General features: G+C 41.1%; 1 protein-coding gene across 1 annotated transcript in view; it reads left to right on the plus strand.

Annotated features, from left to right (window-relative positions):
- Positions 1-13,447, plus strand: part of TRABD2B (TraB domain containing 2B) — a 290,728-nt gene that overhangs the window by 155,674 nt on the left and 121,607 nt on the right. The window contains exon 3 of the mRNA XM_026853884.1: positions 4,695-4,841. Coding sequence (XP_026709685.1) covers positions 4,695-4,841 — 147 coding nt within the window. The remainder of the gene's footprint in view (positions 1-4,694; positions 4,842-13,447) is intronic.

The raw sequence follows: 13,447 nt of genomic DNA on the forward strand, positions 1-13,447 counted from the left end.
TTGGAAAAGTAAGCATCTTATTTCTTTTTTCATGCCATTCAGGACCTTATGACCAAGACACCTTACCAGTAGCTGACATAAATCACGCATGACCATGATGCTGTGTTTGAGGGTTAACATGGTTTTTGTTTTCTGGGCTTTTTTTATTCTCTTCAGCTAGGGACAAATGCCCATAAGACAAATAAGAAGAAATGTCTCCTATATAAAGGACATGATTTCTTCTCTTTAACTATCACATACAGCACTATCGTGTTCCTGGCCTTCAGGAGCCTTCAAACACCCAGTCTGAAGTTGCAGACTTGTGGCACAGTAAAACGCAATACACGAATGTTTGTGAGAGTACCTTAGAACAAGTGGGATTTTTATCTAGCTTTTCTCCCAAAGCCAAATACAATGAAGAACACAATTTCTGGTGGCAAGGCTTGTGTCCCTAAGCCCAGTCCATTCACTTCCCCTCCCTATTTGAAAAGGTAGCAATGTTTTTTTGGATCCGTTTCTTTGGCTTGGGTTTACTTGCCTAAAAGCCAAATCTTATTAAAATCTCACATAAAATCAAAGCTCCAGCCTCTCCCATGGGCTTGCAAAACAAAAAACTGGCCCAAGGCAACTTGCACAACTGCTGATACTGATGCTTTTATGCAATTCCAGCCTTGAGACCTGATGCAGTTTTGTCTGCTCACTTTATAAGAGGGGTTTGGAGGTTTTCTAATGTTTCATCTTTTTCAAAGTTGAAAGTTAAACACCTTCAAGTTGATTTATATGTGAGGTAGACTTTTGTAACGCATGTCTTCCATTCATGTCTGTCTCCTGGCTCTGTAATACAGAGGCATGTTGGGGAAAAAATACTGTTTGAGTGTCAAGGTAATCAGTAAAGCTGTTCGCTATGGTCTTCACTGGGCTCATTTGGTCTGTAATCAAGGCCTTCAGTGAGCTTGCACATGAGTGGCAAAGGCTGGTCTCTGTGAATTTGGTTGCAACTGAAGTGTCCGAGGTCATAGAGGCAAAAGAGAAAAGGTTAGACCGAGGCAGCAGCACAGATACTGTTGGGTGATGGTGAGAGCAGTTGTCACGAATATAAGAAACAGCCCAGTTTTGTTCACCAAGAAATGAAACTTAGGGTTCCTGCACACCTCCCCACTGCTGGGGATCCCTCAATTCAAGTCACCAGTGATGCAAGAGCTCTCCCCTGTCCCAGCTCTGCTGCATCCCCTCTGACCTTCTTGGGGCAGAAGTGGCTGCTCCAGCCCCCTTGGCCTTGAGATGGCCATAGTCTGTGCAAAAGAGCTCCTAAAAAGTCTGGACTAAAAAGACCTGGCACTATGTAGGATTAGTCATACCCACTCTCTTAGGTAGTAAAACAGGACCCATAGGTCTGCCCTAAGGCTGAGCTGGTGTCTCCAAACACCTACATAAAATCTGTATGTTGGGCTGCTGCTTTGCACAAGACAGTGACACTGCTTGCATAAAAAGCCTTCCTCCTGACAGGATAAACCCCTTTCTGTTGTCCATGGCTGATCAGTTACAAACGGGGGCCAAAGGCAGCCGTGCAAAAATGACTTTCAGACCGCGCCAATGTGAGGACCATAAATTGCAAGAATAAAAATGCACTTTCCCGGAGCCAAAGTCATAACTTCCCATCACTTCCCAGAACAAATACTGTCTGCTATATTTATTAGGTGGGACTGTGTATAGGCAGTCGCTCTAAGTGTGTTTATTTTGAAGTCATCCGTTGTTCAGTAATCTCAGGCACCTCTGGGAGATTTAACTCAGATAGAGGTTTAGGCTGGAGGTCGTGGGGTCACTGATACTAAGATAGAGAGAAGGAAAGAAAACAGCATTGTTTTTGTGGCATTATCTGAACAGTAAGGAAAAATAAATTCAGGTTTTAAGATGGCTTTAACCTGACTCTGGAGGAAATGGTCTACAAATCCAGCCAATGAGCAGGTGGCTGTGACAAGACCCCACTTCTCTTTAAGTTTGTTTTGAGCTGCCCAACCAAAAGCCATGGTGGTTATGTCTTGATTAAGCAAGACTTCTCTAGAAAGCTGTTTAAGTGGTTACAGTTTTCCTTTAGCATATTCAAATGTTTGAGTTTCTAATTTTAACTTCCCTCCTAAAATAAAATCTTGAGCTTCTTTTTGAACAGGAGTTTGAACCCAATGATGAGCTCCCCGACAGTGGTAGCAGCATGCTGGAGTTCATCTGGTGGCCAGCATCATCTCCAGGTCCCAAAGCTGCTCAGAGGCAGAAAGCAGGGACATGAACATCCTGACACTAATGAAATCTGGGGTCCGGCGCATGGGGGTCCATCTGCTGTTGTAAACTCCAGATAACTCCTTCTCTCTCATGTGTAGTCTTTGGTGTCTTGTAAGAAGGGAACTCGTACAGTGGGCTTTTCTGTAGCCTGGCACTTACTTTCAAGGAACATATAGGCAATTTTCTTTAAGACCTTTAACCCCCTGCAAATGTGATTGAAGTCAGCAAATAAGTTCCAAATTTATTAGGAGGAGCCAGACAAACTGACCCAAAGCTTTAACGCACAGGACTGGTTTCCCCAGGAAGCCAGGAAAAAAAAAAAAAAAAAAAAAAAAAAAAAAAAAAAAAAAGGCATTACAAGTAAAGTAAGGATTTGTTTATCGCCTTAATATTTTATCATAAAACACACTTATTCTCAGGGTTTGTTGGTGGTTTGTATATGTGTGTGCCTGTGTGTATACATATTTTTGCACATAAAAATCCAGCAACAACCATTGTTTAAAAAATCAAAAATGAGAAGGATTTTACTAAAAGCATTTTGGGAAAATCTCTGCTCTGAGTTTTCCTGTCAACGTTTTTCTAAGCTTTTATTTTTATTAGCCAAAATGTTTAGAATCCTCAGGAAATCCTGGGATGAAGCATTTCCTCTTAGAGCTGTTGCCCTTAGGGGAAAAAGAAAAAACTGAGATCCTTTCAAAGGTTAGAAATTTTTCAAACTGTACTTTTTGCAGATTTTTTAAATTAAAGAAAAAGTAAGTTAGGAAGATGCTTAAGTTTAGGCTGTGGTCCTGGGAAAGATTGATCTCTTTGTAGAAAAGCCTGAAGAGACCCTTAGATCTGGGCAAGGAAATCTTTTAGGCTTGGACCTTAATGGGGAACCGATTGCTGGATTGAGGTATAACAGGTTCAGTTGAAAGACCATTATTATATTTTTTAAAAGTAAATTGAAAATAATAACATTTACTTTTCCTCAACCAATTTGTGTATGTTAGTTAGCATGTGACATCTTTGCATTAAGAGGATGTTAATGCCCTGGCGATACTTTTTTTTTTTTTTTTTTTTTTTTAATTTGTGAGATTTTGCAGGACTAAATCCAGTTGACTGACTCCTTCAGATAAAGTTGAATCATGTGGGAATCATAATTTTCAACTAATAAGAACTATCCTGCAAATACATACGTACATTGCTAATTGTAAACTCCTCTGGGGTTCACTTCTGAAAGTGGGTTCTGTTGCTTAAAGTTAAGACAGTAAGTATGAATATTTGTCACAGACTGCAACCTAGATGGCACAGCTGGAGTTCAGCATGGGTTACTTTACCCAGATTTTCATATGATGGTTATTCTTTGGGGATGGATAGGGCACTGCTATTATAAACGAGAGAAGCTGAAAATGTGGTGAAATATGATGCAGGAGTCTTTTCATGAAAAAATAACACATCAGTATAATTTTTCAGAACTCTGAATTTGTAGTCACTACATATCACTTTATTTTAGGAAAACTGTGTTTACTTATTTATATAATTTGTGACAAACTGTTTTAATGGCTGTTCTTCTGATTTATTCATCTACTTTTTATCAAGTTTCATTGGAACATTCTTGGAAAGCTGAACATGAAAAGCCCAGACTTGGTGTTTCAGTAACTGGTATAAATTACTCCTGCAATCTATCATAAATATAAAAAGATTTGTGGAAATTCATGTGAAATTTGGAAGCCTTTTTGGTAATGCAAGGAAAAAAATAATTTTCAAGGACTTTTTTTTTTTTTTTTTTTTGATACCTAAATTTAGAGAGTAGTGTTCTTCTGCTTGTTTGTGAAGGGGACATCTGACTGGTTTGCTGGGACAGTGTTACAATTCAGTATCTCTGTTCCCTTTGCAAAAGGGTGGGTGAAGGTGGCATGACTAAAGAAGGGAGACAAATAATGATTTTCCTAAAGTTTCTGTTACTAGAAGCAGGCATAAAGTCCCAGTACAACAACTGTGACTTCAGAAGTTCAGAAGATTCTGATTTTTATCAAAAACCTTCCAACTGAGTTCGGGCTTTGGATTTAAGCTAGCTGACAGGCAACAGTCAGAAGCAATAGAAGTTTCCTAATTTAGGGTCTTTTCCGTTCCGGTGTCTCTCATGTAGCCAAGTTGTCACCACAAAGAGCCTAAAAGTTCTCAGGCCATGACCTCTGAGCAACGTATATATGTTGTGAAATACTTTACGTGAAATATCAAGGCTTTTCTAATAAGGTCTTCTGCTAGTAGGGGACCTTGTGTCTGACTCCCCTTCCAGTTGGAATGCCTAAAGACCAGCCCTTGGTACCGTGGGCCAGAATGAGTCAATAGACTTCAGGTGCAGGAGGGCTTTTCAAAGTTTGGCCTTTTATGCCTTGCTGCTTTGATTCCTAATATCTTTAACTTCTCTGTTTTTCTTGTCTGTGTTTCTACAGGTGCTGTTTGCTCTAAACCAAACCCTGCTCCAACATGAAAGCCTCCGAGCAGGTAGTTTGCAGGCCCCGTATACCACTGAAGATCTCATCAAGCATTATAACTGTGGAGACCTGAATGCTGTCATATTCAACCACGACACTTCTCAGGTAAGCAAAAGTGTTGCAGGTGGACCAGCTAGATGAGAACAAATTAGCTGTTTTAATAGCAATGTGTCCAGTTTATCACTTTATACTCTGTGTCCTCTTTCCCTTCTTCTTTTTGCTGCCCTGTGTTTTCTTTCCACACACACCTTGTTTGCCTGGTGAGAGAGTGGGGGTTCCTTGGTATTCCTTGGGCTCTAGGGAATTGTAGAATCACAGAATTGTGTAGGTTGGAAAAGGACTTTGAGGTCATCAAGTCCAACTGTTAACCTAGCACTGCCAAGTCCACCACTAAACCATGTCCCTATCTGCCACATCTATACATCTTTTAAATACCTTCAGGGATGGTGACTCCACCACTTCCCTGAGCAGTCTGCCCTGAAAACACTTCTGGTGAAGAAATTTTTCCTAATATCCAATCTAAACCTCCCCTGGCACAACTTGAGGCCATTTCCTCTTGTCCTGAGGCTTGTTACTTGGAACAAGGAATGGACTGCCTGGAAAACTTTCCTAGGAATGTGCCTGAAAAAAAAATTAATCATGGGTGTTTGTGGGGCTGTTGAATGTAGTCCCCTCATTAAGGAGGGGAATCTTTGTAATATTTGAGCTTATATATGAAGAGGAAGTGAACCTTATGTAAATACTCTATAAAGTAAATAACTTCTCAAACATGTCATAATTCAATAATTTTGTATGTGTCTCAGGCAGCCCTTCAGTCTCTGTTTATCTTAGTTATCCAGTGCTATTAAAAACTCTCAATGGAGCAGAAATCTGCTTTCCAGACCAGTTTGATAGTTCGTGGCAAACTCTGAGATTCTTGTTTTATATGTTGGTTCCTCTTTCTCCTTTCCTGTTAATTCTATGGGAACTTGGTCTTTAGATGTCATCTCCTACCTCTCCTTTTTTTGATAAATGTTCCCATGTTCCTGTCTCAGGTGCAGTGACTTACTTGGAGGGAACCTGTATAAACTTTGGCAGCCACAGTGTTATATGTGCTTTGCCAGTGAAAGCCTATTAAATCATGATAGCAGTTTACCATCAGCAAATACAAATCAAGGATAACTATGTGACTTCAGGAGAGAACTGGGATAGGGTAAGCTCAGTCTGTTGATTGAGGCAGAGGTCTCTGAGATATTTTCTCTTGCCATCGCTATCTTGAATTGCCCAGGGCTGTGTGGGTCACTTGTTTCTCAGAGGCACAGCTGGGAATGCTAGGAGGGCCCCAAGCTGGCTGTAAGGTAACAGTCTCTCAGCCACACTCCATGACATGGGTGTTTTTCCAGGGGTCTTGTATTCCCCTCTGAGAAGTTCAAGGTAGAAATGTAAAAGACACCTAGCTGCAGCTGGAGCTGCAATTCCATGTCACCTATCACGGAACTAGCCTGTACTAGGAGCAGAAAGATACCAACCTGGACAATTGGAGGTCCTTAAATTCTGGACAGATGGTCATGTCTCCTCTTTATCATTTTGAGATGGTAGAAAGAGTGGTCGAAAGTAATGAATAGGATAAAAACCCTTTTCTGTCTCAGTTAATCCAGTCCTAGAAAGTGAAGCACTGCTTTAGCATGACTAAGCAGGACATAACTGGATGGTTAATGTGGCAGTACTGAAACGGAAGTCTGTGTAGTACCAAATCTGCCGGAGCTGTTCATTCTGGACAGCCTTGCACTGAAAAGTGAAAGTAACTCTAAAGATGGGTGTGTGAGTTGGAAAAGGTGGAGAGCTCATGGCTTTAGAGGATTCTGAAGAAGTCAATGGTTATAATTATTCCTGCAATGTTGAGGCACAGCACATGGGATAAACACAGTGATTTCGGAGAAGTGACTCTTGCAAGGTGTGGTGGTATATTTGCTATGGATGCAAAGGAAGGACCACTAGTAGGTAAAACCATGAAGACAGTCCTGACATCTGAATGTCCTGTGTCATCTTTTAATCTCTGTCAATGTAATTTCTCCAGCAATAAAGCCTTTGTCCCTGAGACAAATTGTGGCCATTCACACTGGTTGTTGCATTGACTCACAGACATCTGTAATTTGTTGACACAATGTCCTGTAACAGACCTGTGGGTTAGACTTGAGAGGAACAGATTGCTGTAAAAACTTCTTTATCCCTGCAAATTGTTGGATCAAATGTGAGTTTAAAAACAGTGTTAAAGAAAGAAGAAAGGAGCCAACAACCAATTAGAGTTCAGGCACTGGTGTTAGTCATGGTCCCAGAGTGCACGCAGTTGATAGAGATTATAACACTTACAGGCCATGGAAAATTAAAATCCCTATATGTATACTAGTCCCTGTAGAACTCTAAATGTTGTGGAGTATTTTTCTCTTATGGGTTGTTGTTTTTAATTTGGGTAAAGAGGTTTTTTTGTTTGGTAGTGTTTTTATAAACCAGCTTTATACCATTTATTTTTTAATTGCAAGCAGAACAAAATAGAAAATTAAAACCTAAAATAAACTCCCTATTCAGATCAACATTTGCCAATTGTGGTAATTCCAAAGTTTATTCTGTGTCTTTTTTTACAAAGTTGATAAATTCTCTCTGCCATAGACACTCTTTGTATTTTGGTTACCAAACTAGAGTATCCTGGCTTAAATATTACACATGGAAGACCCCTGATGGGATCTTTCTGTTCAGCCATTAAATGTGGGCACAGGGAATTATCACCTGCTGACAGTGTATTGCAGGTCTCATCAGATGACAACAAACAATTGGCTTACAAGTGCAGAAAAACTATGAGTATTCTGAGATGTATCACCGCTTAAACTTCAGGACAGGTACCCATGACAGTTTTGGGAAACAAGAGTGTCACAGTGGTTTTAGGTGTGCCCATTGTTCCATGATATCCAGCTGCTGGCCCAGCTCTTCAGAGGTCTGGTAAGTCCTTGGAGCTGGTACCATTAATACAACTTTGAAATATTTCGTGGAAAGGAACAAAAGATCAGGAATGGAGTTGTAAGACTCAAAGCTTACATCAATGGTGTAGGCCAGGAATTCAGCTCCATTCTGTGTGGCCAGGGAGACCTGCAGAAGACTGTGACTCTCACTCATTGAGGATTAATTTGGGGGCTGTTTATAAGGTTACTAGTGCCTGCTGGTCCCTTGAAGGTTAGTGGAAACTGCACAACAAAGGTGAACCTGTCCATCAGTCACCTCAGTTCAGAGCCATTGGTTTTGATCAATGTAATGAACTGGGAAGTATCTGGGAAAGTCTAACATTGCTGCAGGGACAGTGGTGGTGCTGAGTATTTATGCAGGTGCAGTAACTTCCTAAATTCCTTTAGTATGAATCTTGGGAGATGAAGCATCTTCAGTAGCTGTCTGCCAGATTCTGAGATGCCTTTAGAGCAAAACTCATCCTGGAGCAGAAAGAAGGACCAGAAGTAGAAATACTAATACTATTGACTCAAGATGTTATGGATCAGTTTCTTGAGCCTTGTCTGCCTCCCTGAGGGAGTTTGGGAAATGTGTCGTTTCTCAGCACCGATCTTGTTGGCTCCGACAACGTTTTGGAGAAGAGGAGAGAGTCCTTCTGAGACTTGAGTCTGTGCAAAGGGGGTGCACAGAAGGGACAGTGGTGGGACAAAAAGTTCAGGGAAAGTTTTTTCCTAGACCAAAGCAGGAGCTTGGGCACCGGTCAGAGGACAGCTCCTTCAGCACCTGGGGACAGGGACCCAGGGAGATGCTGCCCACCGGAGGGTTGGGAAGCCAAGCTTAGCCAGGGTAAGGTGCCCGAAATGGAGGGATGTGGGCAGGGCCCCACATCCCCGTTGTTTTCCTTCCCAGACCCATCAGCACTGATGACAGTGGAGGGCTAAACAAATCCTTCTCAGTTTCAGTGCTGTGGGGTTTTTAAAATTTGTAATTACGAACAGGGAAAGGGGGAAACCCCTCTGCTTTCCTGTGGTTGTATTACGTTCCTCATTCCTCTCTCTCTCTCCCATTTTCTTAAATTTTGTTTCCAAGCACCATTTTTCCAAATGTATAAATCCTTATTTAAACTTGATAAAACTTTAAGGGGCTGAGTTTACTCAGTTAGACTATGACCCAAAAGTGGAGTAGGAAACATCTCTTCTTCTTCTACAGCCTTCTGCAAACACTTGATTTTCTTGTGACTTTTGCAGTCAAGAGGCTTATGTTGGAGTTTCTGGGCAGAGAGTCAAAATGATACTGAAGAGACAGTATTCTAAGTTAAAGATAGGATAGGTGTGTTTTCTGCTCTTTCTTCAGACTTTTTTCCCCCTCAGATAAGTCAGTTTCTTTCCCTTCTTTTGAAAAAAAGTTCCCTATGAGCAAAAACTCATTTTGTTCCTTAAATCTGATGTCAAGGTCTTGATTCAAACATAAACATTTGAGTTTGGGGTTCAGGGGTATCTTGCACCAGTTACTTCCTGTGTTCCTTTCTGAGGTGTTCAGTTTGTTTAAGGACAATTCTGTAAAGCAGATTCATCTTTGCCAGCGTGGTATTATCTGGTTCTGTCTTACCTTGTTTTCCTATGTACACTTTATTAGGAGGAAACTTGAAAAGCCAAGGCTGAGATTTTTCTCCTTCAACCTTTCTCAAAAACTCTACTTGTGGTCTCCAGCTATTGTTTGTCCTCAGCCATCTTCTTGACCTGTGGACAGGCTTCTCTCTCAGGAGAAGACGTTTCTCTTCTCTCATTGCTGATCTGGCGTATCAGAGGCCTACAGCTTCTCTGCTTACTTTATAGACATTTTCTTCAAGAGAGGTTCTACTGGTTGCATAGTTGTTATTTGCCTGTCCCATTTAGGGTTAACAGTACAATGCAAGAGTCATACCTGCCACCTGAAAGAAATCATCTTTCACCTAGAGAGCCCTTATGGTTTGTATGTTAGACTGTATTGAAAGCCCAGTGAAATAACAGAGAACATTTCCAAGCCGTCAGCAGGCCTTGTATGAGTCCCAGCAAGCCCAACCATCACTGGATATCCAAATGAAGAAATCGGGTTAGGCCAGTGACTAGCCCATTTTGTGGATATTATGCTTACCTAATGAAGTGATCTTCTTGTTGCCAGGAGAGATAAGGTCTTGGCTTCATGCTACACAGAAAAGCAAGCTATGCAATGAAATTGCTTGGCGGTCACCACAGCCTGCAGGCATGTCTCAACCCCCTTCAGGTGCTCAGGGATCACTGTGCCTCCTTCTTCAAGCTGAATCCATGAGAAACAACTGATTTTTTTTGTATAACTTAGTAGAAAGTTACCTTATCTTGAGTTGCCTCTGTGGTTCAAAATCCCATGGATTCATGTGGACATACAGTGTTTAGCTAGTGGGTGTTGTCTTCTGAAAAGCATATGATGGTCCCGATAACATGACATTAGAGATCTATACACTAACCCCACGTCAGTAGTCAGCCTCCCTAAACTAAAGAAGAAAAGATTTAGTGCCTTATTTCACAATGCACTTGCTGTTTATATATCATCAGGTTGTGTTATGTACCCCTTTAAAAATGTTATCATCCTGCATTTAAACCTGTCCTTTAAGATTTAAGGGTCCTGATAATTCTAATTACATCATTAACTTTCCCTGTTTTCATTCTGGATAAAATACAACTGGATTTCTGGCTCACTGTTCAAATCAATGAAAACTATCTGTGGAATGCCCCAGCTTCAATAACTGCAGAAACACACAGCTGAGACCATTAGGTAGAGTGTTGAATGACAAGCAGACCTAATTTGTCCAAGGAATGGAGTTTTATCTAGGGCAAAGGAAGATAAATCCGTAAACCGAAGGCTTAGCTATTGTAAGACAACACTTTGGAAGCATCTTATCGTTTTCAGCTGTAACAAAGTGCAGGCAAACTGGCACAGCCTCTTGTTCTTCCAGGGAAAATGATTACAGGCTTTCCAGTGAAGCAAGCGCAAGGTTGTCCCGGGCATCAGGGGACCCGGTCCCACAACTTTCTCATTCTGGGTCCAGGCAAAGGGTCAGTAATGCTCCCAGGAGTGTTTGTTAAAATGACACGGATGGCAGTCCTGACGGGTGTTTGGCGACACATGTGCTCATTGCCACTTGTGCCCTGATAGCGAGCAGAGCGTGTCTCCCACCTTCTCTTCTCTGGGCTGTAGCACAGAATGCTGCTGGAGAGGTGGTGCCTTCCTGTAGTTCAGAGGAGCTCCTGATCAGCTGTGGTGGGGTCATACTTTCTTTCCACTTGCACCTGAGTTACAGTTTTGTGTCTTGGTATACTGTGAGCTTTTGGAAGTGAGAAAACAGAAGCACAGCCAAAATTTTCAGAGTCTAATTTTCATATTATGTCAGAACGGGTTTCCAGATTGGAGCAATATTATAGTTTGGCTTACGTGTTTCAGAAAATTGGTTACAGATCCAGATTGTGAGAATTAAGTCTACTTGCTGATGACAGTGCTGGGGAAAACACTTGCAGAGATTATTTTTTTATTAATAATCTGGAACATGCCCAGATAATTTTCATGCTGTAAGTTTTGAAAATAGGCTCTTGCTTGAAATTTTTCATTACATGTTTGCATTTAGAGTTGTTTTACCTTGGAAGTTCCTTCCTTCCTCTTTCCAGTTTCCATGGAGAAAGCATGGGAGAGGAGAGAAAGACAGAGAGAAATTGGAACTAGACATTTAAAGGCAAAGATTTTTCTTTCAAAGACTGATGCGTTATTAGAAAAGGAACATATTCACCTACAGAAAAGGACTGATTTACATTAAAAACATTTAAGGATTGTTGACTACCTGTATTTATTAGTAAGGGAATAAACTATAAAAGAGTATGGAAGAGTAATTGGTAAAAGCATTTGGAATTCAAGGTAGTAGCATGCTGCTTTCTGTGCATCGCTGTATGTTTGCTGTAAAGCATTTACTATCCCTTCTTTTTAAAGAGCTGGTTTATGAAGTGTTTCTTGGAAAGACTTGTTCAAGAGAAATGAAAAAGTCTTGTTAGGTTTTTTAAACAATATATTGTGGGTTGAATGTGCAAAATGCTTTTTCTCCCTTTGTGTTTTATTCAGCAGATGTATTTGTCACCTGATTATGACAGGGAGAGGAAAAAAGTGGGACAAGGGGAAAATATGGTTGTCCTGGCTACTTGGTAGGATTAGTATTAGACATTATCTACAAAGACTGTGTTCTTGTGTACTCCTTGATAAAACATTCCTTGGTCTGACACTATTATCGTGCATTACTGAATAACTTGTGCTTTCTGATGGTGACTTCAGACCTGGATCTTCTCTCCTCTCTCCTCTCTCCTCTCTCCTCTCTCCCCTCTCCCACCTCTCCCCCCTCTCTCCCCTCTCTCCTCTCTCCTCTCTGCCTCGCCTCACCTTGCAGAGAGTTGGTTGCTGATAAACCCAAAGTCAAGGCTTATACAGATCCACCATCTTAGATGCAAAGAAATCAGTGTCAAATACAACCTAATTTGTCTCTGCTTCACTGACTTCATCTGAATTACTCATTTTTCTCCTGACTGGTCCTCATTCCATTTCTAAACGCTTTCTTGGAGACAAACAAGCCCACCTCAGACAACCCCACCTTAAAAAAAAAAAATTAAATTGGTTCAAAAGTCATCATCCCATTTGTTCCAGATGCCTTTATAATGAGAAAGCTTAAACTCGTTGTATTTGGAGTAGCCTGGAGTTTTGCTAGGACTGAACAGGAGGGCAGGGCCATCTCCTCACATCACTGTCTTGTGGTGTCGGCTCAAGAGGTCTCGTGTCCAGCCCAGCTGCTGTTGTATGGTTAACCAGCCTTTTGCCCCTTGCTAAGTTATATTTTGCAAACCATATCTTTTGGATCCTGCTTGCCTTGTGTTAAAATCCTATTGCAAACTTAACACTAACATTCAGGCTTTCCCTAGCATCTTACTAGACAGAGATGAGAAGAAACTCATTGAAGATCCCTGAAAAATATATATTCAGGACAAGCAAACCTAAGTTTGTACCCGCTACTGACCAGCTGTTCTCCCACTGTGTAACAGAAGACAAAATGAAAAATACCTTTGGAAAAAGAATTGCAATGCTTTAATAAACCACCACCAAACCCAAACCTTCTGGCCCCAGTTTTTTCACTTTATTGCCCCACTTTGCCCTTTGATCAGTATCTTTACTTGGGTGTCATGGCAATATAATAGGTGATGGTTTTAGTGTCAGAACAGAAAAAAAAAATTCTTTGTCAAACGAAACAAAGCATTTGGAAGGGAAATAGAAAAACTTGAACTTTTCCATATGTTTGCAAGCTCATGAAAGCTGGCCTCAAAAAAATCCCCATGTTAAAGGGGTTTTAAATGGTGCGGGAGTATCATTAGGTAGTTAAGATTTACCCTCCCCACTGAAACCCAAACGTTTATTTGCATACACCGCAGGCTTGTCATCCTTATTCAATTAATGAACAGGTCCCTGTAATCTGGTCCTAAATATACACTGCATAGTTGGGTGAAGCTTGCAGAAAGGGGGCCGGGATCATTGTTCTGACTGTGTTTTGTTAAGACTTCTTTAATCAAAACATTCATTCAGATAGAGAGGCCGGCTGCATATTTTGGCATCGCTACCAAGGGGAGCAGGGATGGGGTTGGGGTGGGGAAGGAGGCCTTGGGGGAGGGGATGCTGTTGCTTGCCTTTTTTTTTTTTTT

Source organism: Athene cunicularia (genome assembly GCF_003259725.1).
Source record: "Athene cunicularia isolate RWA chromosome 8 unlocalized genomic scaffold, athCun1 chr8_part1, whole genome shotgun sequence".
Lineage (NCBI taxonomy): Eukaryota > Metazoa > Chordata > Aves > Strigiformes > Strigidae > Athene > Athene cunicularia.